Below are 26,231 nucleotides of genomic sequence, written 5' to 3'. Positions count from 1 at the left end.
GGTGTGGCGCGCTGGCTTCTTGGGCCGCACGACACACTATCGTGTGTCTTGATATTCTAAAAGCAGCTTTTTATGAACAGTTGATATTTTGCATGCTCAGAAGGTTGCACAAAAACTTGCTCTCTAACATACGTAAGTTTGATTGTTCAAGCACACAAACTCACACACAAATATGCAGTCTATATATACAAGCACATATTTATGGTAATAAAACAAATAATGAAAACCAATTTGCCTTATATTATAAAACCACCATGCTTTACTATTGCCTAATTTGGTAATGTATGCACTTCACACCCTCACAGGAAATGACCAGACCACACAAACACAAACTCATATCTACATAATAAACTGGTGTTTGTGCCTCTGTTTGACTGAGTAGGGTAGGCTTTAGCATAGTTAGCATTGTGTATATGAGTTAGTGTAATTTACTGTCAGTACTGAGCCTTTTGTGACAGATGTTCATACATGATCCAAACACTACTGCAAACATCTAAATACACACACACATACTTACATCAATATATGATGCGTTGATATAATCGGTGTCTTTGCCTTTACCAGAGATCTGTAGCAATTTCACCCTTGCATAGTCATCTGTAAATATTAGCCCATAATGTAACAACAAGCACTTTCATAACAGATGTTACATGTTAGTTACAGAACATAGCCTGGGGATTCAGAGAACAGTGTTAGTCACACAGGAGATCATGTGATCTCACTACCACACCATATTAGGTAGTGAGGTCATGCGATGTCAGCAAGGACAACACCAGTACGATCAATAACATGATGAGGTGTATGTGGTATGGACCAGTGAACATCTGTAGTACCACTTTAACATGTCACTTATGCTATATGGGATAACCTACCCTGTATCTGGACATAATCTTTTGCATACTGTAGGGTATGTGTAACACTGGGATGTTTGTACTAATGTGTGTAATTGGGATATTGTGTACAGATGTAGTGTGTGTACGTGTGTACGTGCATGCATGAGAGGCAGCATAGCCAAGTAAAGCACTTACCTGGTAATCAACAGGTTCCAGCAGGTTTGATGTTTGAATATACCCAGTCTACCCTGAGCAAGAAACATTGCTCCAGTCTATCAAGCTGTTAATTGGGGACCTGGTGTCAACTGGGGAAGCAGCCCACCCACCTGTGACATCAATGGGTACCTGCTAAACCATGGACACTGAATAACCAATTTGAATTAAGACCATCCCCTGAGGGCAGATAGGCCATGGGCAATAGTGGGGGCTAGAGTCTGCTGTCAAGTAGCTTTGTCTTGTGCTAAGTGTATTCATAGGGTATTCTCTCTTTATACAAAGTTAAAAACACAAACCAGCACTACCCAGTGAACCAGTACTGGGATACTCTCAGGTGCTACGAGTCAGTGCACTCCTGCTAGTAATCTGCAGAAGGCTGGTGTGGGAATTCAAAGTCACCCACTATGCAAGACATGAACAGTCAGTGTTGTTAATACCAGAGGGAGGGGAAGGAAGGGCTGGGGAGGTAGTCCGTCAGATGATCCTAAGCAGTGTATTTAATGTGAGGGTTTGTTTTTTGCAATCGTACATGCCACACTTCTAATTCTCACAATAGACCATATTTACTTGGTTAACTGCCACACCTTCGCGCTTGAGTGGTGTCACGATCAATTTTGAAAATAAGGGCTACCTTCAACATCATTTTCAAACATTAAGTGGTCAAATTTGAATAGTTACCACAACTATTTTATGGACTAATGTAATAAATGCCACAGCATTTATATGGTATACACACACAGCCGCTTTGAAATCCAATATACCTTTTACTTGTGAAGTAAACTAAAGTGTCATAGAAAAGCACCTAATATGTTGTACTAAGCCAATTCTTGATGATAGTACAAAGGTTTGTTGGTTGGTAAGTTTGTATTTCGTTACAACAGAAAATGGGTCATTTCAAAGGGACAATTTTTCACAAAAACGTGGTGCTTTATCTCACAAGAATATATTCAAAGGGCAAAACTTAAAAAAAAAAATTATACTGTAGAGTATTGGGTGAAAGTTCACTAGGTAAGAACCACACATAACATGACAGCTATAAAAAGTGATTGTTCAATTAGAGTATTAAATGTACAGCCTGTATATGTGTGTTCTATTAGAGTATTTAATTGCATAATTGAAGTCCACCAGCCATAGCAGCAGAGCAGCAGCAACATTGATGTCAGTTAGTTCACAACCTAAACTGCTGGTCTATATTCACGTATGATAGGATGACTGTGTATCCTGAACTTAAAGTGCTAAGGTGAAAGGCTCCATATAAATTATAAACAGCAGCAACAGTCTGAACAAATACTGTAAAAAGTAGGACAAAGCTGTAGGTATGGTCTAAACCAAACAAACAGAGAAGCACACCACATTGTACTGTATATCATGGACTCTTTGACAATGTCCTGGTTATAAGGAAACTTTAGGATCATTACCAGGTGTCCAGATTGCATACATGGGTGTAAAGTGTTCACATTAACAGGTAATACACTCACAAGGATTGATATTAAGGTATCTATTCTTAGCCACATTAGCTGACATCATGGCAACTTCACAGGTGAACTTTGGTTCGTCACTGATGGTCTAGAGGGGTACATGATGGGTACAGTTCACTGGTATGAGATATTGTTAACTTACTCCATATTCTGTCTCAAAGCCCAAGTCACGATCTTTGTGCATTTCTTGTACGTAAGCAGGAAACTTGCTCACTGCAATCGGCTCCATTCTCTGCTTCACTACATGGTAAAATGTTATAGAGATGCACACAAAGACTCCAAAAAGAGGATGTACACACACACACACAGTCGCATGCACACACGTACGCACACATAGATACAGTACACACAACACACACACACACACACACACACACACACACACAGATACAGTACACACAACACACATAAACACAAACACTAATAATACAACTGATACTAACTATTGTCATCCAATGGTGTCATAGGTATATCAGCAGGAGAGGCTGGTACTGTACTTCCATTCTTTTTTGACAACAATGAGTTCTTACTGGATAATGAGCTGTTGTCATTTCGTGCAGAACTGTTTTGCCTCGATGCCACCTGAGCGCTATCACTCCTACGATACCTATAGAGTAGCAATGTAATTCATATATAATACAAAACTCAAGCTACTGACAAAGGCTAGTGTAACATGAAGCAGTGAGATGAAAATCCCAAGGCATACCAGATGAAAATAGCTATTTTATATACTCAATCTTAAAATCTACATTATACAAAATGCTTAGTCATTGGACAGCATGCATTATCTGATGATGATTAAAGGTGGGTGATCCAGGACCTGACAAGGAGGTCACACAGAGGAAATTTCATACAAGATATAGGAGAAAGGGATTGTGGGAAATATTACATACAGGCAGTGACTGCTCTATTGGATTATTTGACTGTTCTTTTTATCTTACAAGCAAAAACCTCTGGTTGGGTACAGAGAATTCTTTGGTAGGGCCTGGGCCCAGCAAGGCCTTCCTGTAAAGCTAGGTTTAGTTTTGGTTTTGTAGTGTTAACATTCAAACTACACTAGAACATACACAATTATTGTTATGACAGTATTTCACAACTCCTAGAACTGGTCATGCATTTGTACAGTATGTGGATACGACTTAGACATCTATTTTCTGGTGCGCAATAAAAGGAATTCTCAGACATTAGGTTTTGCAGTATTCATACACAACATCTAGCTCACTCCACCTTTATGGAGTTATCAAGTCTTCCTAACAAATTACACTACATGCAATTATATATCAAGGGTGGTGTTTTATCAATGTGTGCGTTGTGCACACTAATTGAAGATGGCTACTATTTAAGGCAACATATGTAGAGGGATGGGGGAGGATGGTACATGTGTAGCAACGCCTTTCCATGCATGTTTTTAGTAAAACTAAATTGCATAAACACACACATGCACACATGTATACGCGTGTAAACAGTTTTCTTCTTGTGTGGGGCATGCATATGGGATGGAGTAGGGAAAAACTCCATCCCATATGCATGCCCCACACAAGAAGAAAACTGTTTGGCTTGCAAGACTATTAACATGAGGGGAAGGGTGTATTTAATCACATGTCTATTGTTGACAAAACACTCTAATTGAATAAGTCAGTTTGGACATTTGGACAATTGATGTTTCAGTTAATTGCTCTCTAACCATCACATACAATTTACACACACACAAACACATCACCACAAGGTCACAAACCTCAATGCTAACAGTATTAGTACTAACAGTATTACTACTAGTATCAGTAGACCAGCTACTACTCCTCCAATGATGGGACCAGCTGAAGATGATGACGACGAGCCTGTGTTTATCACTGTCACTATGACAACAAGAACAGAACAGGATAATAACATGTCACTAAACATCACTCCACTGGAGAAGGATGTTTATGACTCCCTGTATTCACAGGCCTTAGCCCTTCTCACATTTAACAGCACAAGTGCTGAAGGTCTGTAGGACACCTGGTCCTACAGCCTGTATAAAGTTGTTACAGAAAGTGTGTTTGAAAAGGTGGAGAAAGTCCCAGCACATGTCCCAGCATTTAATAAAAAAATAAAGGATATTGCTTTTAGATGATAAATTAAAATGAGGCACCTACTAGCTACATACCGATGTGTAGTTTGTGATATTTCATGTACACATTGTATGTGTAATGGATACGTACAAGACATTTAAAGTCTTCCTATAGAAATACTATTGAATTTTTGATATTAAGGACAGACAAATATTTACAGAAGATATCCTATTACATGTCTCATATACTAAGTATACTATTAGGGTATTATTGATATATCCCCCAATAGTTACTCCCTACCGTCAGTGTACAAACAATAATTATAGTATTGTACATGTAAGGTTTGTCTAATGTGTCGTGTGCATACAAGAAAATTTCCCTCTTATTGAGTTACTACATGCAACATATTATTTTATTGAAACTGTCAATGAAGCCGTAAACACATCAATGAAGCTGTAGACCACCACTGCAATTGTTGTTACACAATGAAAGATGGTACAGGTACTACTGTACATATAGGACACTATGTTGTATGGAAAATAAAGCAAAAGATCCAGGATCCAGCGGTTCAAACATCCAACTTACAGGTAGCTCAAATCTTAAGCGCCTTTAAACTAACTTTGTACTTGGCCTCCAGCATTATGCATGTAGAGTAGTGAAGTCATTTGTACAGGTGTGTTTCTGATCTTCAGTTCACACATGTACACTGATGTATGTAATTTACCTTGAGGGTCTAAATATATTTGTGACCATCTCAGCAAAAAACCCATCTAGTTGGCACAAGCATGGGGCTATAGAAGTGAAACAAAGATACCCAAACTCTCCTTGAGCAGGTGATTAGGATGGTGGAAAGGCCAAATGGGTTATGAGACTTGTAATGGATCGATTAAAAGTTGCATATTTCACTTTCTTTGAAGCATGTATAATTGACATGTGCATTTACTTATGATGCAGTAGATGTACACAAAAAAAGCTGCCATTTAAATTGCCTTCATACTTGTATATGTACAAGTGAATATAGGGCTAAAAATATACCTTGATTGATTTAACAATTCATGGTGAGCATTTTAACCCTTAAACCTGCATAATCCAGAAAACCGGATTTGGCAAAAATGAATTAAAAATGCACAATACTTGGCAATTTACATAGGTAGTTACAAAAAGGGATATCTCATGAAGCGTTTGTCTGATTGCTTAGAAACACAGACTTTAATAATTGGCAAAGAGTAAGCTATCTAACTGTGTATAAACTTTCAACATACAACAAAAAAAACTCACCCACTATGACGTACTGAATCATTTGTGTCCTTTGGTCTTTGTATTATCATTGTACTCGTCCGACAATGACCTAATCATGTGATGTCTATATATAAACTGAATCGCCATCACGTGAGGACCAACGTGACACCAATAACAAGTCAATACGATGAAGTATGGCTGAATTATGGCCATTTGTACATCGCGATTATGAAGAAGGAAGACGGAGGGATTGTTATTTTGCTCTTTCAAAGTGAAGCCGAAAGCTCTGGGTTGAATGAATGCAACGAAGTATGGGACCATTTAAACCAAATTTAACGGTAAGTAAGATGGTGTTTGTTGTTTTTAGATAGCTTAAACAGTTTCTGTGCTATGGAGTTTAGTGTTACAAGTGAAGCATGCGATCCAATTTACTGGATTATGCATTTTCAGTGCTTGCATTTTATAAAATAGCTGCGGGTTTAAGGTTTTCTTTACTATAGTCACTGTACGAATTGATTTCTTTTTCTTCCCACTAAACTACTCACCACAATAGACTGAAACTTGGTAACCTTTTCTTTCAACACACTGAGACCATAAAAAGAAATTTGCAATTCTTGCAAACTAGATGAGTTTTTTCATGAGACAGTCACATTTTGTATGCATTTTGAAAAATCATATGCTCAGATCATGAGAAATCCATACACAATTCATAGAATCACATCACGCACTATATACAGCGTTGTAATCGGAGGAGGCCAGCTAACTATCACTTGTTAACATGTGACTCAATTGTGCTGTACCTTACAAACAAGCATGATGAGATACATTGTGTTACATTGTCAAATAGATTGTTTGCTACCATTTATGAAGACTTTGTGGTGTAACATTCAGAAATGTGCAACTAGTTGACCTATTATGGAAATGGTCTTATTGGAGCCTGAGAATTTAAGGGACTGGTTTTGGTGGAGTGCACAGCAATCAGAATAAAACGTTTAGTCAGGATACTTTAATAACATTAATTTTACAAACTCTTTAGGGAAGTTTTTCTACCCCCTGCTGGCATACTATCCATGTGCCATAATTATGACAAGAAAGAGAAACCATCCCCAAACTATGGCTAATAATGTGTTAATATTGTACTCTGTAAGAGAGTGCTGGTACAGTGTGCTATATTTCTATACTTGACTGTGTTATGGATGAGTGAGATGACTCGTACTACTGTAATAATCCTACATATGGGTAGTCAGAAAACTGAAATGGTTTTAGTCCTTAACATGAACGCTTCAAAGACAACCAGAAAGTATACAATATAACACTTAAAGTATTATTTATTTGGTTGTACCAGAAATCAAGTGTCAAGATTAAAGCAGCACTTAGTTTTGTCTTAGTCTCTTGACCTCCACACAATATCAAACAACTCACCATTTACTATTATAACACCAGTGCTAGGATTGTTAAACCCATCTACTATAACATCACACTCATATGTTCCATTGTCAGTTGCACGAAGTTGTTGAAATATCACTGTCTTTGTGACCACCGAGCGATTATAAGAATCAATTACATAGACTTGTGATGTGTTGGTTAATGTGATGATGTCCTTGGTCCAGTCAATTCTCACCAGAAATGGATCTACTCCAGTTGGAACTGTCACCCAACAACTAATACTGTGACCAGATCCTGTATCAGGATGTTCTACTGGCTGGTCTAAAGTAATCACCAGTGGTGGAACTAGAAGAACAGAAATGTTTTTATTACTATAGTATCACACCTGTTTATCAGCACAAAATCAGACATAAACAAGAAGTGTGAAGAATTTCTCAAACTTTATCACAACAATCAGGCAACTTTTCAGTGATTCAATATTTGCGGGTCTAAAGTGTACTTTATGAAATTTAAAGTACACTTTTCCCTTTGATCTCGCCCACACAAAGTTCTATAAGTATATGTTAAAGCATGGCCACGAGTGCTATATGAAAAATAAAGCACGAGGCGTGCAGCCGAGATGCTAATAAAGCACGAGGCGAAAATTAATGTTATTTGTGTGCATTCAGCACTAGTCGTGTAGCTCCACTATACACTAGGACTCGTAATTAGCACGCGTTGCACGAACTATTAGCAGCCTGAATGCACACAAACTAGTTTAACAAAGTAAGTCACGCGTATTTCACCATAGTTTGGCATGATAAACGTTCATCGTGTATTTTGGCAGGATTGGGTCGTAACCCACAATCAATTCTATTGTGACACATGGTGAAATATTTCCGTGATATCTCCAGGACTTGTCCGTTTACATTAACAAACGTAACAGCAACGTTACTTTCTCCCACCCATCATCGAAGCATTGGCATGCCTATAAAAGCAATCCAGTGGTAGAATTCGTATTGGCTGGGGTGATTTATCACTCAGCATGGCGAGGCTATCAGACTTTATCGGCTTGGGCGATTAGTCATACTGGCGTGAGCCCCGCAGGCTATTAGCCTGCGCTAAGGCACGTGGGCAACTGTGCTTTATTACCCACAGAGAGTGCTTTATTGAACAAATAAAGCACTCTCTGTGGTCGATGAAGCAGTTGGCCGGCTGAGAGTATACTTTATGAAATTTAAAGTACACTTTCCCTTTGATCTTGCCCACACAAAGTTCTATTATGCTAAGATAATGCACTATAGTAACAGCAATTTTAAAGTGCACTATGGAGATCACATTTCTCCGTGGTGGTGACAATAACATGATTGTGTGCCACCTCTCTTAGATGGCATCATGCATATTAAATATTTCAAAATTATTGCTCAAAATGTGCCACTCGTAGTTTTGAGCTTCCTTGCTCTTCAAAATCACCAGACAAACAGCCTCAGTTTTCCTTCAAAACAGCTTGGTGGTATTGGTTAAGCAAACCTAAAAATGCCTCCAGAGAGTTCCAACAAGTTATTTTTAAAAATTCTATTTAACTGAATTTTCTATAAACTGACTAACTGACCCCTTCAGCCAAGCATAACTCAACAATGCAGGGCTTGATTTTTTCACTGTTTGACGTCACTCCATCCCAAGACGTGCCTTTTCACCAACCACAGTATATACAATACAGACTTACCTTTGTCCTCCTTTGTGTCCTAGTTCTTTTCGTTGATGATGCAAGGTTTCAATTTGCGGTAGCACAATATGACTTTCCTATGGCTGTGGTGGTAGCTACTAGCTATTAAGCTTATCACCCGTACTCTCCGTAATAACTTCAAAGACACTTCTTGTACTGTTCTTCATTTGTATCACTGTGCAATGGACAGAACATGATGTGTAATGGCCACTGCACTTTTCAGGTAATTGATTGCCTGGTGCCATTTGAAGTGGTATGCACGGGCTCATTAGTCAAAACTATGTTATAAAAAAGAAAACAAGCAAGTAGAAGGAAAATCTTTTTCTTCTACTTGCTATAATAAGGGACCTTCACCTGGTGATGATATTACAAGTACAGTTATTAAATCTTTTAGTAACTTAAGGTGGCAAATTGAGCTCTGAGAAATAAACCTGTTGGTCTCAGTGATTGGTATACGTGCTCTGTGTGCATTGTGGGTAGTGATTTTTTTGTTGTTTCTTTGACACCTGTATATGTACTGTACTCACCAGTCACATCCAGTGCAACACTATCAGTAGCTCTTACTACTGAATTGGCATTGATCATTACTGTACATTCATACTCTATACCACGATCAGTTGTGCTCAATTGTGAGATGGTGTAAGTGTCTTTGTAAATCGCCATGTTTCCAACTGTGGAGCTAACACTGACTCCCTCCATCCTCTCAACTTCATTACTATTCCTGCTCCATATAATATCCACTCTACTGGTGATACCTCTCATAGCAGTTACACTACACTCCAGTGTTAGTGACTGACCAACTGTCTGATTGTTGGGGGTAGTGACAGTCACTTCAGGTTCAGGTACTGTAGTATTAAGTGTAAACAAATACATGTATACTATTAGAAGATGTTATGACTCACTAGTAAGTGTCTCCAGTACAACTGAATCTGATCTACTAGTTTCCAGTATCGTCACATTACACATGTATGTACCCTCATCTTCCTCCATCAGGTAGGTAAACTGGATACTGCTAGTGTAAGTGTTACCACTAGAAGTGGTTGGGTTGATGATCACTCTACTATCACTTGTAATGTCTCCTCGAGGTCCCATCCAACTGATCATTACTGAACTGGACTCCATTCCACTAACTGTACTCACTGTACACTGGATCATTTGGGGACTACCCACCATAGCATCTTGTATGGGACCAGATGGTGATATGGTGACTGTAGGAGTAGGAACTGTTAAGGAGGAAATACTAATTGCACAATTACAACTATAGTAAACCAAACTCACCCATCACATCCAGTGTAATATTACCAGTAGCCATTACTGGTGGACTGGTGTTGATCACCACCTCACACTGGTACTCTCTACCATCATCATCTGTACCAACTTCCATGATGGTGTAAGTGTCTGTGTACACTACTGAACTGCCTGACATCATCGGTGTTATATTATCAGCAGTGTCAAGGGGTGTAATACTATTACTACTCCATATAATATTAACTGCATTGCTGATGGCACTATCAAAGGTCACACTACACTCCAGTGTTAGTGGTTGACCAACTGTCTGGTTGTTGGGAGCAGTGACAACAGGGGTGGGTGCTATAGAATAGAACAAACACCAGTACATACAAACTGAGTGCTTACTTGGAACTATAGCATAACACTATGCTTACATGTTAATAGACAATACCAGCACTGAAGTAAATAACTGAGAGAATAAGGCTAAAGCTATGTAACAGTTACAGGAAGTTGCATCACTTATATATAGACTGCATTAAATATCTAATGCATGCATTCTCTTCAAAATTGTTAAACCAAGCCATTCCTTCTTTATTTCTTGTTTTATTCCATACTTATATATTGCGCAGGCAATTCTATTCTTAGTAACCTATACATATAATTAGCTGTAACATTTAGACAGAATTCTAAAACACTGCTAAAATTTAAATTACAAATAATAGCTTAACCCTTACGAAAATTTAGCCCTGGTTCAGGCATGGAAATAGTCGTTTTCGTATGTTAGCAGTCCTGTAACCTGTTCTATTGTGTACAACAGGCCTGTGGTATGTTTTATACGGGCCTGTGTTATAAACTGGTAACAAGCCTGTGAAACATTCAAATCCTCTGCAAAGAGTGATTCATTTTGAGGTATGAATGTTTAGTCCTGTGCTGGGCCTGTACTAAGTTAGCTAAATGGTACAGGCCTACAAATACTTCTGCATTTGAATCCCACAACGAAAAGTTTATTTGTTAGTAAGATTACAAATACAAAATGAAACCTTTAATATAATGGGAAGATGGAGTGGCAAGTTAGTCAGTATGGTATAAAGTAATCTAGTTAGTAACTGAACAATACAGTAACCAGTAGCAACAGTGGTCACCATAGCAACAGAATACATGCTCCAGGCCTGTTGTATAAAACTATTTTGCAGGATACACTGGTACACACAACCGTGACAGCCTGTAAAGTAGGGATCTAGCAATAAAAGTAGTGAAACAAGAGATAAATGATGGTATTGCAGGATAGCACAGTGGGAAGTCCCTACTTTGGCATTGAACAAAATAAACGTCATAACTAATGTGCCAAAGTAGGGACATTCCCATTAAGTTATGCTGTAACACCATCATCATGTTTCACTACTTTTTTATTGCTAGATCCCTACTTCATTCTTAAATTAACAATTTTAATTTGTTCAGTTTTTTGTTGTAGCACACTTAGCTACAGTGTAACTTGTGACTGCTCTATTAGAATATCACACATAATTGTTGTATTAGAGTGACTGTTGTATTAGAGTATCGCGAGTCAGCCAAGTAACTAGACCAATAAGGGGTGAGGTCATCTTGTTTACTGTGAAGTAAATAGATTGTTAAGAGGTGTGCATGGTCTCTGTACTCTATTGCTATTAGTCCACCTAAATCTTTATTTGATGGGTGTGGTCACAAACCTATCGCAAACAGGATTCCAATCGCGAAGTTGCAATATCTAGCTAGTGTATCTCTTATAGTAGCACCTGGACTGAAGTGCTTCTGAATCCAGCTCTGAAATATTTCTGTGCCGTCTAAATATGCTAAGTGTTGATACGGAAAATTAACGCCTCAATACACAGTAGTTTCGTTGGATGAAGAAGAAGACGAGCAGCCTGATTGAAGATAAAAGAAAAGACAAGGCGCAGAGGGCCTACACTCGTCGGAACCCCAAAAGGCACATCCCACTGGTGAGTTCACTATTGTGGTGTAAAATGGCGGCCATGCACTACTTTGTTTGGCCTCTAAGGCTTGCGACTATGACCAGACAGTCAGGCAATGAGACTAAAATTCGAGTTTTGGTGATTATTTTAAAAATTCTATATCCGGCCAACTGTAAGTGTTTCGTTATATTTTACACTGTATTATATATTACATGGAACAAAATCCGTAAAGGTGTTTTTAGTCATGTAAGATGTCCCTAGGATGATTTTCAAAGGTGGAATTTTGAGTACCACACAAAATTTTCAAGCCGATCCCTACTTAAACGGTACTACTGCATCATATACCTGCCACAGTACTATTACCATCCTGCCAGACAGGCCTGCCCCAGGAATGGTACAACAGCATAACCTACAATACAGAACTGTGACAGGCCAGTGACATGACATCAACAGGCTTGCAGAAGGCTAGTAACAGGCAATAATTTTTATAAGATAAGCTACTGACATTATCAACTTCCAGTTGAAAAGATTGCAAGAATATTGGAATTAAATTAACACCAATACTTTGGTTGCAAAAGTAAATTTCTAGAAGCCATATGTTAACGAGAACCAGTGGTAAAAGTACAATATGTACACTTACAAGTAGAGCTGGGCGATATCACAATTTCCTACCAGCAATATATCACCACCTGAAACATCCCAATATTACTAAATATCACGATATCCATACTTAGGTGGTATAGCAAGAATATTGCACTTCCAACTAAGAGTTGCATTAATATGTGTAAATATGTAGAATTACACTAAATACAGAAAACTACTGAAATACGATATGACCATAATTAGGAGAGCCAACGAGAATCAGTGGTAAAAGCACAATATGTACACTTACAAGCAAGGAAGACTGAAATAAGCGGACCTCTTTGATGCAACAAATCTTGAGCAGGTTCATGATATTAAGCAAACAAAAAAAAATGTGGAGTGTTATATTAGACAGACTCTTCTATTGTACAGTACAATAATACTGTATAGTAGGACCACAAAGGTGTGGGCATGGCTCGTGAAAAAACATCACCCAAAAACCAGCCTCAGTTTTACCTGACGACAATAAAGCACTATTGGTTAGGCGAACATGCCTTCAAACTGATCCGAAACGCTTTCAACAAGTTGCTTCGAAATTAAAAAAAAAATTAAATGGAATTTTCTACTGACTGAGTAACTGATTGACTGATGCCTTCAGAGAAGTGTAACTCGATAACGGCTAAAGCTACGGGCTTGATTTTTTCACTGTCTGACATCGCTTCAGCCGGACACGTGCCTTTTGGCATACTGCAGTACGTACAATGCATTCTTCATGGGCTTACAAGTGTCCTCCTTTGTGTCCCATTCATCTTAACTAACAGCAAAGGGTGTTGATTTTGCGGTAACACATGATGGTTTCCCTTTGTAACAGAAATCATCCATATTTGTCATAGTAGCTTTTTTGATTGCAAAGGTGCTTTTCAAACAGTTCTTGATTCGTAATGCTGTGTAACGGGTTGAACATAGCTGACAACAAAGCATAACGGATACTTCACTTTTCAGACGATAATTGATATAACTGGGGCACGCAGTGCCATTTCTTTCTTTTGATGCAGTGTGTGTGGGTTCACCAGTCATAATAATTTTATTTCACAAATTTTTTTTGGAATTTTCAACTAGAGTAGGGATGATGCCCTGGGATTTTTTCTATATTCAGCATAGTTTTCAGCTACAGGTATCTGACTCCCTGCTTCACAGGCTTACTGTTAGCCTCTTTGCAGGTCCCTAGAGGGATAGTTGTCTAATAATAATCGACCATAGCACATCTCGATTCAGTAGAAAGTACTGAAACAAGCTGGAGTAGTGCACAATATTAAATCACAGTAAAACAACAAGAAGTGTTATATCCCTATTGTGCATTTCCATAATGGTATCTTGAGCACAGTAGGGATGTAACACTTCTTATTGTTTTACTGTGATTTAATATCATGCACTACTCCAGCTTGTTTCAGTACTTTTTATTGATGTGCTATGGTCCCTACTCTAGTTGAAAATTCCAAATTGTTTGTGTACTTTTTAGAGTGACCCTTAATTTAGGACCCAGAATTTATATGACCTGGCTTTAATATGGATATATATGGTACCCTATTTCGTTTCCAAGGTAACTAAATAATACTAGTGGATTTTATGGTAGTTTTGTAAGTGTATGCAGAAAAAAGCATGACATAAAAATGAACTGTGGACCTCATATACCTCAGGAATGCCTAGGACAAATTAGCTATATATTTGGACTACAAAAGAGGCAAACAATGTAAAAATCAGGTAGCATAAAACTATTATTAGTGTTCCTGTAAATAACACACTGGTATAGTGTGCCAGCTTCAGGAGCTTCGTGATACAATATTGTATCTATTCCACTACACTCAAGTACTTACCGACAACATCAACACTAATGATCTCACTATCACTTCCAATAGGATTAGTCACAGTACATGTGTATGTTCCACTATCACTTGTAGTAACATTAATAATGGTAACATTAATTTGGAACACTGCCTCACTATCAGTATGGCTCACTGCAGTAATACTAGGAGATGGTGTTACTGGCATACCATTCTTCGTCAGTGTGAATGAGTCTGGGGGAGAACCTTGTGAGGTACAGGACAATGTGACGTTATCACCAACAACAACTGTTACAGTGGATGATGATGGAGGGTCTATCATTGGAGCAGCTGTGTAGAGAGATGAAAGGTGGTTAACAATGAGGTGATGGGGTACATATCAAGTGACTCACTTCTTCCACCAAAGTACACACCCACTCTCATGGTCTGGTTCATCATTGAACTGTTCATCATGATACATGAGTAAACACCTTCTTCAGTAGTAGTGAATGTTCCACACAGATGTAAGTTGATTACCCCTGGATAGTTCCTACCATTTGCTCCACGTACTTCAAATACAGGACCACTACAGTTTATTCCAACAGATATTTGAATTCCATTAAAGTACCAACCACCCAGATCAACATTTCTATCACTACCAGAAGGTCCCAGTCCAGAAGCACAATGAAAAATTGCACCATTCGAAGCAAGTGTAAAAGGTTGAGTAATAAATGAGTAGTCAAGAGTTTGGTTGCCATCAACTAAATTTACACTAGGACCACCAGTGGATGCTTCAGTAACTGCAACACCTAGTAAGTATACAAGTGGTGCCAGTTACAATGACAAGCTAATACATTTTGTGTGTAAACCACAACTGGCCACACATCTGGTTTCTTGTCTGTGTGTTTGTCTGCACTCACATAAGCAAAAGGTTTCAAGCTAAAAGAAGCCTTCATTCTATGAGTGCTCACCTAAATACATGAAAGAGCCAACAAACACTCACCTCGTCTGTTTTATACACTGACGATCGATAGTTTCAACAGCGTGGGCTAATATTCCTCAGGACGTTATTCATTTTTCAACAAACAATGCCAGAAAATTTGTGATTGTGGGATCTAGGTTTTACCATTTTGAAGTAAGTTATTATATTAAGCGGAGTACTTATCAAACAGCACAATAGTACTGTTTAGTAGGGTTCTCCCCCTAAAGAGACGGACACCACCCAAAGTACTTCTGGTAAACCATTCTAGAAGATACATGATGGAGGGGCAGCTCTGGCCAAATTGGGTTGGGTGGGCCATCCATGGGGGTGATAGATGCACACTCAGCATGCACATGCTCCTGCTAGGGAGGTCTGGGGGCATGCTTCCTCAGGAAAATTTTAAAATTATCACCTAGGAAATGCCATCCAGAAGTATATTTAGCATAATTTTAGTGGGACATAGTTATCCTAAGATATCAATAACTACACTGAATTCATTAACAGCTGCATGTGAATGCATTCAATCTAAGCTTATTGGCCAGTTGCTAGATGAATAATGACCACAGTACTGTTACTGTATCAGTGGTGTGGCCTCAAGTACGCCACATAGACAAGAGGCACCCACAAATATTTTGATGCATGCTGTCGAGAATTGACGTCGGTATAATTGTACATAAGACTATTACGTAATTATAAACAGTCACATGCAGGTCGCGTGCAGTGATATGATTGGTTGTAACCATGTTGTAGAGTTCGTTGTTATGTATCTAAAAAGTGGTAGCTAAAGAAACGCTCTTAGCTTAGTTGTTTGGCTTACCGCTCCGTAATACTATCACACATTTCTGTGGTTCCTTGGCGGGGAATCGAACCCCGGTCTCCTGTGTGACAGACAGGGATACTCACCACTATACTGGTATAGACTGTTGTAGCACAGTATCTAAGTCCTCTAACCTATTTCATGCAGTACAGTGTTTTATACTGCTATAGTTTACAAGAAGTTTTCGAGTGAAGTTTTACTAAAAAGCACCAGACTTGCACAGGTAATTGTATAGCTTCTCATACTGGTTACTATGACTATCTAACAGATTACATTCTTTTGACCCAGCTAGCCATCTCCGTTTCATGAACATATGTAATTTTCGAACTCTGGATCGTTTCCGCCGTAGTTGGCGGGCCGCAGTTGTGCCTTTGTGGGACTTAGTTCCGGCTGATCTTTTATTGCAGGGCGATTGTGTGGGATGGAGGACAGTTTTGAAAGATATTCAGAGAACTATTATGATGTAATTGTATATTGTCACTGTGTGCTTGAATTAATAACGAGGTTTCTTAAACGTAAAAAAAAAATATATATATATATATATATATTAGCTACTAATCAAGTTGACTGTAGTTATGAAAATGTTGGGTGGGCCATGGCCTACTCGGCCCCCCCTCTTGAGCCGAACTTGTGATGAAAGTCACAATTACGGAATAACCTTAATGTATCTAACTTTAAATTTAACGTTAAAAACAAGAAAACAATCACAAACAACTGGATATCGAATTGTAAAGAAATTGTCAAAACCCGTATTTTAGTCTGCCTGCTTCACTGTATAACTGCTTGGTACAGGGAATTTAACACTTCTTGCAATTTTGTGTAAAATGCGTAGTGCAGTTGTGCATGTGTGTTTGTTATATTTAACTATTCTCGAAGTGAAATAACCTATGCCACTACTCCTATTTAAAAATTTGTTGCATGTACAGCAGTCTGAGGCATACTATGGGTATCCACCACTATTTTTGTACCAGATAAATCACTTATAAAAGCATGCAAGCATACACATTCACTCTACGCATTCTGTACAAGCAGTGTTAAATTCCCTGTAACTGCTTGAAAATACCATAATACCAAGAGGCATTTTTCAGTTGCAACAGATCAGTAATTGATAGAAGAGCTGCAACAACCTCAGCTAACTGAGAGATTTGCACATCCCACAAAGTCCTGTGCTTACCCAATTTTCATGCAAATTAGCCTACAAGCACAACAGGTTGACTGGCTTGCCTAAGATGTTAAATATATTTTAGTAGTGCTAAGAATCTTATGTACATGTAATGCCACCACTAGATCATGACCTACCCCCCCTGAGTTTCATGCATCAGGCAAGCAAGTAACTATCTTGCACATATGTGACCGGATCCACAAGAACCTCACATGTTAGCACATTATTCTAATTCCAATTTATTACATTGGCTTCAGCCAAAGGAATGGTCAACCAAAGTCTTAGCTCTAAAGGCCAAGAACTTCAAAAGCTACGGCACTACAAAGTTGTAACCTGCAGCCCTTGGGCATATATATATCAGGCAAATTATATAACAACAGAAACATTTGTACAGTGGCAATACAGAAAATAAACTACAGGCATTTGATTACACAGTCATAACTTACAAAGGCAGTCATGCAACTTATATCATCACATTCTCCATGAACAGGCAAATCCATTGCTGGGTAAGTTTTTTTCTTTCAGGTCCTTCCTGCAACCAGTGATGCACCGATTAATCGGTAAATAATTGGGAATCGGTTTATCGGCCAAAGTTTAGCAATATCGGTATCGGCAATTATTAGCAGATTATTTAGCTGATTAATTTTACTGACCCTGATGGTATTGTTTTCATAAACATAAGACAAAAATAAAGTTTAAAAATGGCAATTTTATAGAATACTTGTGAAATTTTAGTAAACATAAACATCGGATCGATTATTGGTATCGGCAATTATATGAATTTCAATATTGGCTAATTGGATAATCAGCAAATCTCTTATCGGTGCATCATTACCTGCAACCAAGGTAAAGGTGAAAATGTGAGGAAAATGTCAGTGAGCCGCTCGTCCAACACGAGGCTGACTAACACTCATATCTTTCATCTCCTTGGGAGTACTGACATTAAACAAAGATCTTCGAACTACTCTTGCTTTGAGGAACACGATACCATTAAGGTTTTTGCCATTAACACCTTCCTTCATAGCGAAACAAGAGTTTTAAAAGTTTACGGAATTTATTATGTTTCGTAAATATTTCAGCCATTGCGTTTTATGGCTTGCACTAACATGTGGGATTCTTGCAGATCTGATCATGTATATCATACAGTACGATAGTAACTGTATAGTAGAGACCACAAAGGAGTAGGCATGGCCCACGAAATAATATCACCCAAAAAACAGCCTCAATTTCCCCTGACGACAATGAGGCAGTATTGTTTATGTAAAACTAAGCCCAAAAAAGCTTTCAGATCAACCCGAAATGCTTTCCACAAGTTGCTACGGAATTTTAAAAATTTAACGGGATTTTCTAGTGACTGACTGAGTAACTGATGCCTTCAGACAAGCGTAACTCGATAACAGCTAAGGCTACGGGCTTGATTTTTTTTACTGTCCGACGTCATTTCGGCCCGACAGGTGCCTTTTGGCATACCGCAGTATGTACAATGCATCTTTCATGGACTTACCAGTGTCCTCCTTTGTGTCCCATTCATCTTTGCTGACAGCGAAAAATGTCGACTTGGCAATAGCACGTGATGGCTTCCCTTCGTAACGGAAATCATCTGTATTTGTCATAGTGACTATTTTGATTGCAGATCCAGAGGTACTTTTCAAACAGTTCTTGATTCATACTGCTGTGTAACGGGATGAACATAGCCGACAATGAAGCGTAATGGATACTTCACTTCTCACTTGAGACGATAATTGATATAACCGGGGCGCGCGGCACCATTTCTTTTGGTATGCGTGGATTGCAGAGGTACTTTTCGAACAGTTCTTGATTCGAAATGCTGCGTAACGGGCTGACAACGAAGCGTAATGGATACTTCACTTTTCAGACGATAATTGGGGCGCGCAGTGCCATTTCAGATGCAGTATACGTGGGTTCACTATGGTTCACTAGTCATATTTACCAAAAAAATTTAACAAACAAGTACACAGAAAAATTTGGAATTTTCAAGTAGAGTAGGGACCATAGCACATCGATAAAAAGTACTGAAACAAGTTGGGAGTAGTGCACGATATTAACTCACAGTAAAACAATAAGAAGTGTTTAATATATCCCTACTGTGCATGAGCACAGTAGGGATATATTAAACATGAGCACATGATTAATTTGGTATCATGAGCACAGTAGGGATATAAAACTTCTTATTGTTTTACTGTGATTTAATATCGTGCACTACTCCAACTTGTTTCAGTACTTTTTATCGATGTGCTATGGTCCCTACTCTACTTGAAAATTCCAAATTTTTCTGTGTACTTGTACACACATAGATATCATATACAGGTAGAATCAGTACTCTGTATTAATTTTTTAGATGTCTTTACCTGTTGGATAAGAACCCTTACCCTACATACCATACTTACTTGGTAAAATGCTGTGGCATTTATTACCTTAATTCAAAAACTGACATGACAACTCTTCAAACTCGACCGCCACTCAGTACTGAAAATGACGCTTAAGCCCTTAGTTTTAAAATCAATTGTAGCACCACTCAAGTGTGGTTACTACTAAAGGTGCAGTGCTTAACCAAGGAAATACGTTTAGTTTATCTGTATTTTAAACTGGCACAAACGACCACCTCAGAACAAAGCTTACTGTGGAAAACGGTGCAGTTCAAACTCATGCACACAAATCTTGTTTGAATATTTTATTTTATTTTAGGAAACTAGGTGTACCGATGGCTGGTATGACACATGCCCAGTTTAACTAGTTCAATAGTCAGAAGGATATATGAAATAATTGTGCTTATCCATCCTGTAATGGTATCTTCTTAAAGCATACCTACATTATCCATATTTGGTGTGCATACCATATTTCCTTGGATAAACATCACACCTTCAATAGTAGCCACCATTAAGTAGTTCCACAATTGATTTTGAAAATAAGGGCATAAACATCATTTTTGAACTTCCAAGTAGTGGTCGAGTTTGAATAGTGGCCATTTAATTAAGGTATGGCATTTAACGAAGTACAGTAGTTGAAATAGCTAGCTAGTATAATACACTCAAACTACATTATGTCTATACAGTACCTGATATACGAAGTGTTAATGGTCCACTGGTATAGTCAGTACCATTAACAGTTACAGTACAAGTGATGTTACCAGCATCCTCTGCAAGTAGATTATTACCAGTTACATTTTGTGTTGTTAGACCAGTAGGAAAACATGTTGGAGTATTATGACGATCATTTGTAAAACATCCTCCAGTGCCCCACTGGTAGCTGTCCACCGTAAATGTTGATCCATCACTTGATGTCACATTACATGTCAGAGTGACATTACTCAATATGGGATAGTCAAATGTGTTAGTAGATCCACTAACTGGTGTACCAGCTGGATTACTCACTATGGTGACTGTGAACTGACCATTAACACCTACATTATAGAATACATAACTTAAGCACACAGTTGGCAGCTGAGCTTTATAAGCACTAACTGGAATGAAGGCCAAATTTTAGCCTCTGAAGCTTCAGCTTCGAAGCTTTGTTGATCATGTCATGTTAGTTAAATAATGATCATTACTATGATAATGTGTACACCCATATGGTCTCACACTTTCTTGTAGCTGTAGTACAGGCTCTGGTACAACTGCTTAGACTACAAATTTGCCAATGATACATAGTCGCATGCTTCCAGGAAGCACACGGCTCTTTGGCTGACAATATCCATAGCTGCAAAACTTTGGAGGGACAAAACTACTTTCAAAGGATACAAAACCTCCAAAAGTTCCAAAGCTTTGTTCCGGCTGTATACTGAAGGTACCCAATGCTTACGAACTCCTGCCAACTACGGTTGGGCGATATTGAATTTGTGTCATGCGATTATTGCAGGAGTCATTTATAATGTGATTATTACAATATTGCATGTGAAAATTGAAACACAACCACAGAGTTTGAAAATTCCATATGACTGCTTGTTTTCACTGAGAATTAATTTACAAACATAATTTCTTTGCAAATAAGTCTACCAATTGACATAGTTAGCAACAGCATGCATGAACTGTATCAAATATGAGGTCTAACACAAAATAGATAAATGTGCAAAACGCAATAAATATTGCCTATGCAATAATATTGCGAAGACAAAATATATGCGATAATGGTATTGTGAGCACTTGCTTAGACGATAATGGCGATTTACCTTAAAGTCGGATTGTTAAGCACATGCACTTATAATTTTCGGAGAAAACTTTTTGTAAAAATCATACTATCTGTTATGCGCATACGCCTAATAAATAATTGTGGTGAGTGTAACATGGAATCACCATGTTGTGAGAGTAGCTAATAGTCACCACGCCAGTGTGTAAGAATATTTGACTCCATTTCTGGATGAAATCCTTCGTGATAAACAAGATTATCACTATCCAGATGACTGATTTGCTGTATACATAGAGAAGGGAGACCTCAAGGGGGATGTAAGTGTTTGAGGAGACATTAATTTTTCAGTACTCTCAGGTTTTCTTGACGTTTCTTGCTGTGAGTAGCTTTATCATCGCATTTGCCAATGTGCGCTTATCATCCATGGTTAATTACAAGAAATGTGTATGTGCTTAGCAAATAATATGAGCTTAACAGATGCATGCACTTAACAACCCGACTCTACGGTACTGAAATATTACCCAACCCTACTGCCAACACACACCACAATTACTTAATGTGTACTGAAAGTAGGACATGACTTGTGTGCCACTGATTTAATCACATACCGTATTTCACACAAGTCTCAGTACTAAACTATCAAATGATGGGTTCACAAAGTATTCATAGATAGCACTTCACATAGGCTTCAAGGCATTGTACTGTACTTTGTTTTATAAGAGATCAATGAATTGTTTTGTGCATTTAACGGGGCTCTTACAAAATAAAGCTTATGATCTAAATATCTACTGGTATGGGCTCTGTCATTGCACTATAGCTGTTGAGAGCCACATGTACTACTAGGATCCAAAATACCCAATTAAAGCAAGCAGTGTCCTGTCTATGAGAATATGGACACTTACAGTAATATAACATTGCACAAGGGGCCCCAATTGAAATGAGGACAATTATTTTGGTCCCAACAGTCTGTATATTTTAACCTGAAAGAGGATACCATATATCCAAGTAGTTTGGCCCACCACAACTTCCTGGTGTGACCACAATCATTATCACATCATCACTAATTATTACTTCAAAAGAACAAGCCAATGCCCATACTGAACATGAATAACATTAGCCAGCACAGACAAGGATTCTAGCGAATTCAGGGGGTGGCAGTATCACAGTAAGAACTTGATAATGTGATGAACCACAACAAAAAGTGTCAAACAACCAATTTTCACTGAACTAAACAAGTACAGCCTCTTCCATCTAAATCTTATTGTACAAGGTTGTCTGTCACCTCATTTCAAACAACATCAACTTTCATGTAACTTCACATGTTACAGAGCCTTCAATAAGGTAACAACATGCTTACATGTTCATTGTTCTTTTCAACAAGGAAATCTTCTATAAACAACATAAACACATATAAGTGCTAATAAATAGGCTAGTAACTTGTTTTGGGTGCTACATGATAATTATTCTCTTTTCACAATTCCACTTTAGGTAATACAATCATTTCTACTTGACTGTAATGTTTAACAACTCAAAACCCTTGTTTAGACATCTCTCTATTACAACCATTACACCAATATCCTACTGTGAACTGGCCTGGCTATACAAAACACAATACTGTAAAAAATGAGAAATTGGATTACTCTCATTTGTGTCCATGCCAGTGTACTCCTCTTCAATTTTTATATTGTATACATTTTATACCTTCATTAACCTGTTCTCCTATTTTAGACTGATGACCCAACGTAATATACACACATACACACATACCTACAAGAACACAAACAAATAAAAAATCTCAGGAATTTTCCCTATAGATGTGCTATATAATCACTTCACTTCATTGGCTCCTCCATGCATCTTTTCTTTGTTTACTACATCACTTATTGAATTTAACACTTGTATATTAAAGGTTTATCTATTTTGTATTGCCTCATTAAACCATGATAGGTATTGTCATGGTTGGTTAATTCTCAGTAGGGAAGCTCACTTCTTCACAACACAAGAAATGCTTTACAAGGGAGTGTCATGAAGGTATGTGCTATAGGTAAATCTGCAGTCAAAGTCTTGACCGGTTGAAATTTCGCTTTAACCTGTGACTAAGAGCCTTTTTCAACCTTTGACCGGTGACATAGCGACAATCTTTCAGTGCTTTTTGATTGTGGGTTGGAAATTTTTACTGTTGACCGTTGGCTTGGCACAGATTTGGTGGCCTTGACCTATACTTAGACTTTGACCGCGCTACCTACAGTGAGTGCCTGTGTATCACCCCCTCATTTTAGTTACATGTGTTACAATGGGCTGAGCATATTTGAAGTATAGGACGTCTTTTAAGCAAGTGAAGCTGTCATGCAACACAGGTATGTGTTTAAAAACATAACTTGGGTAAAGTGCGGTTTTTATATTTACACCAGCTACACGCAAACGACGAAGTGACAAATTCCTATGCTCACCAAATAACTGAAGCTTATAGCTAGGCCGATGCTAGGACATTCTCTACAACCTGACTTATCGAGGTGCATATATAGGGCGAGAATTGGTTCTAATTGAGAATTATTCTCTACGGGGATGCGAAAACAATATCGCTACGCCGGAAACCCTGGACTAATCATGTATCACACAGCGAACTCCATACACGACTACACTGAAGGGTATACGTGATATTCTACACCAGATAAAGTTATAGGGTACATCTACGGGTACGTATTACATGAGAAGATATTTCTCATGTGATGGCAGCACAAGACAGTACGGACAGTAATTTATCTACCTACGTACCTTTGTTGAATAATAACACAACTACCCACAAGAACCAGAGTTCTCTAGCGACCTTCATCTTCGTCAGTCGGCAAATATTGCACGTGAACCAGATGTATACAATGGTGAGCGGCGCGCTTCTGGTGTACAAAAACGAATGCTGTGATACGTATATTTCCGGTTCCGCTGGATAATCTGCAGCTGTAAAACTCACCAGATATCCACAGTACTACGAAGAATTCTGTACCATATGATAAGAGATAGCTAGGAACAGTAAAAAATAGACCGTTATAGTGTTTTGTACAGTTGTTTGTCATAGCGGAGTTTTTTATGTCACTGAGCACGAGTGTAGCTATACTGCTATAACATCGTTTTCCTTACTACACCCACAACAAATCTACTGTCAGTGTACTGTTTAGATCAGATATGTGTGCATGGTCGCATGTTTGTCTGAGGATTCACATAATACTGTGTTTGTTTGTTTGTTCTTTTTGTACACTTTCATCATAAGTCATGATGCATGGTTTGTCTCAGTAAAAGCAAAGCATTGCCGAAAGTCACGACTATAGCTAATTACTTATTATTTCTACGCAGCAACGATCACTACTTTTTGTAGTGTTGTCGAGAGTGTTGTTCACTACATTAACAAGACTACATTAACAAGACTACAAACACTGCATGATAAACATTTATAGCTAGTAAGTATTGCATGGGCGTAGGGAGGGGGGTTCCGGGGGGTTCAGGAACCCCCCCTGTAAAATTTAGACTTCTGCAAGCAGGATCCTAACACACCATTTAGTGTGGCAGGACAAAATGAGTGAGCAATATAGTGTAATGGCACAGCACAACAATTGATAAAACTTACATTCATCTCTCAGGGAAGGATTTACAGAGGTAACATGAGCCCTCTTCAAAACTTGTTAAAAAGATGGATATACTCTAATAGAGCAGTCAGGTATATACTCTAATAGAGCAGTCAGGTATACTCTAATAGAACATGCATGTAAATATCCATCTCCATATGAAGTTTTTCAGACATTCCAACATTAAATGCAAAACTTAGCATGACCTTATACTGCTATAGCTTTGGTGTGCAGTGTTTAAAGATATAGAGCTCCAGTAATTTATCACTTGTGTTATGCAAAATGAATTCATGCTATGCATATTTGTATAGTTATATTGTTTGATCGTCATTTGTATCAGTGGATTCATGGCTCCTATACCACAATGAGATATAACCATCACTTACAGATTACTAGCTATACGTGTCTCTATGTGTTATGCTGTCTGCTTCCACTAGGTGACTTTATCTATTACTACAGTACCTTCATCCCAGGGCCACTTAATGCATCATAATTAATGTACTTTTTGCATAAAATATAGCGATTTGCTGAGTTTTGATTTATTAAAATATTGAAAGTCTCTCAGCGGCTGGGGGCTGCACCCCCAGCTTCTAGTAACTCAATGCTGGTGCTGGAACCCCCCTTCAAAAAATCCTGGCTATGCCCCTGTATTGTGGTAGAAATAACCAGTGAAATTTACTAATTTTTGACCAGTATGTATTAATGTACCGTTGTAACAGCAGTGCAATCTAGGGGGCCACGATCATTGTGACATATGACATATCGTGACATAAAATCTCATGACATAACAGAGAAATAGCACACACATTTGACTACTTTAATGAATATTGGTACCAAGTAGTTTTTGTATATTATACTCTTGAAAGTATAGAATTTTGCAGAATTTTACCTAAGGGAACATGTTTTGCTACATTTTTTCTAGAGCAAGTATATAAGCTACGTTGTGAAATATGATATATCATGAAATGTCTGTGACATACGACATAAACATTTCTGTATCACAGCATCCCTAGTGCAATCA

The 26,231-nt window shown here is 38.2% G+C and overlaps 1 protein-coding gene across 1 annotated transcript in view; it reads right to left on the bottom strand.

Moving 5' to 3' along the window:
- The window catches only part of LOC136255734 (uncharacterized), a 36,832-nt gene extending 12,365 nt beyond the window's left edge, over nucleotides 1–24,467 (bottom strand). The window contains exons 1-13 of the mRNA XM_066048577.1: nucleotides 24,369–24,467; nucleotides 20,527–20,871; nucleotides 14,903–15,298; nucleotides 14,544–14,840; nucleotides 10,187–10,498; nucleotides 9,811–10,131; nucleotides 9,436–9,753; nucleotides 7,240–7,548; nucleotides 4,263–4,383; nucleotides 2,971–3,134; nucleotides 2,670–2,767; nucleotides 2,528–2,615; nucleotides 518–597 (exon numbers count right to left, since the gene is read on the bottom strand). Of these exons, the coding sequence (XP_065904649.1) occupies nucleotides 518–597; nucleotides 2,528–2,615; nucleotides 2,670–2,767; nucleotides 2,971–3,134; nucleotides 4,263–4,383; nucleotides 7,240–7,548; nucleotides 9,436–9,753; nucleotides 9,811–10,131; nucleotides 10,187–10,498; nucleotides 14,544–14,840; nucleotides 14,903–15,298; nucleotides 20,527–20,871; nucleotides 24,369–24,426 (2,907 nt within the window). The 5' untranslated portion in view covers nucleotides 24,427–24,467. The remainder of the gene's footprint in view (nucleotides 1–517; nucleotides 598–2,527; nucleotides 2,616–2,669; nucleotides 2,768–2,970; nucleotides 3,135–4,262; nucleotides 4,384–7,239; nucleotides 7,549–9,435; nucleotides 9,754–9,810; nucleotides 10,132–10,186; nucleotides 10,499–14,543; nucleotides 14,841–14,902; nucleotides 15,299–20,526; nucleotides 20,872–24,368) is intronic.
- Between the last annotated feature and the right edge of the window lie 1,764 nt (nucleotides 24,468–26,231).

Source organism: Dysidea avara, chromosome 5 (assembly GCF_963678975.1).
Source record: "Dysidea avara chromosome 5, odDysAvar1.4, whole genome shotgun sequence".
Classification (NCBI taxonomy): domain Eukaryota; kingdom Metazoa; phylum Porifera; class Demospongiae; order Dictyoceratida; family Dysideidae; genus Dysidea; species Dysidea avara.
This window is presented reverse-complemented; position numbering and strand designations above follow the sequence as displayed.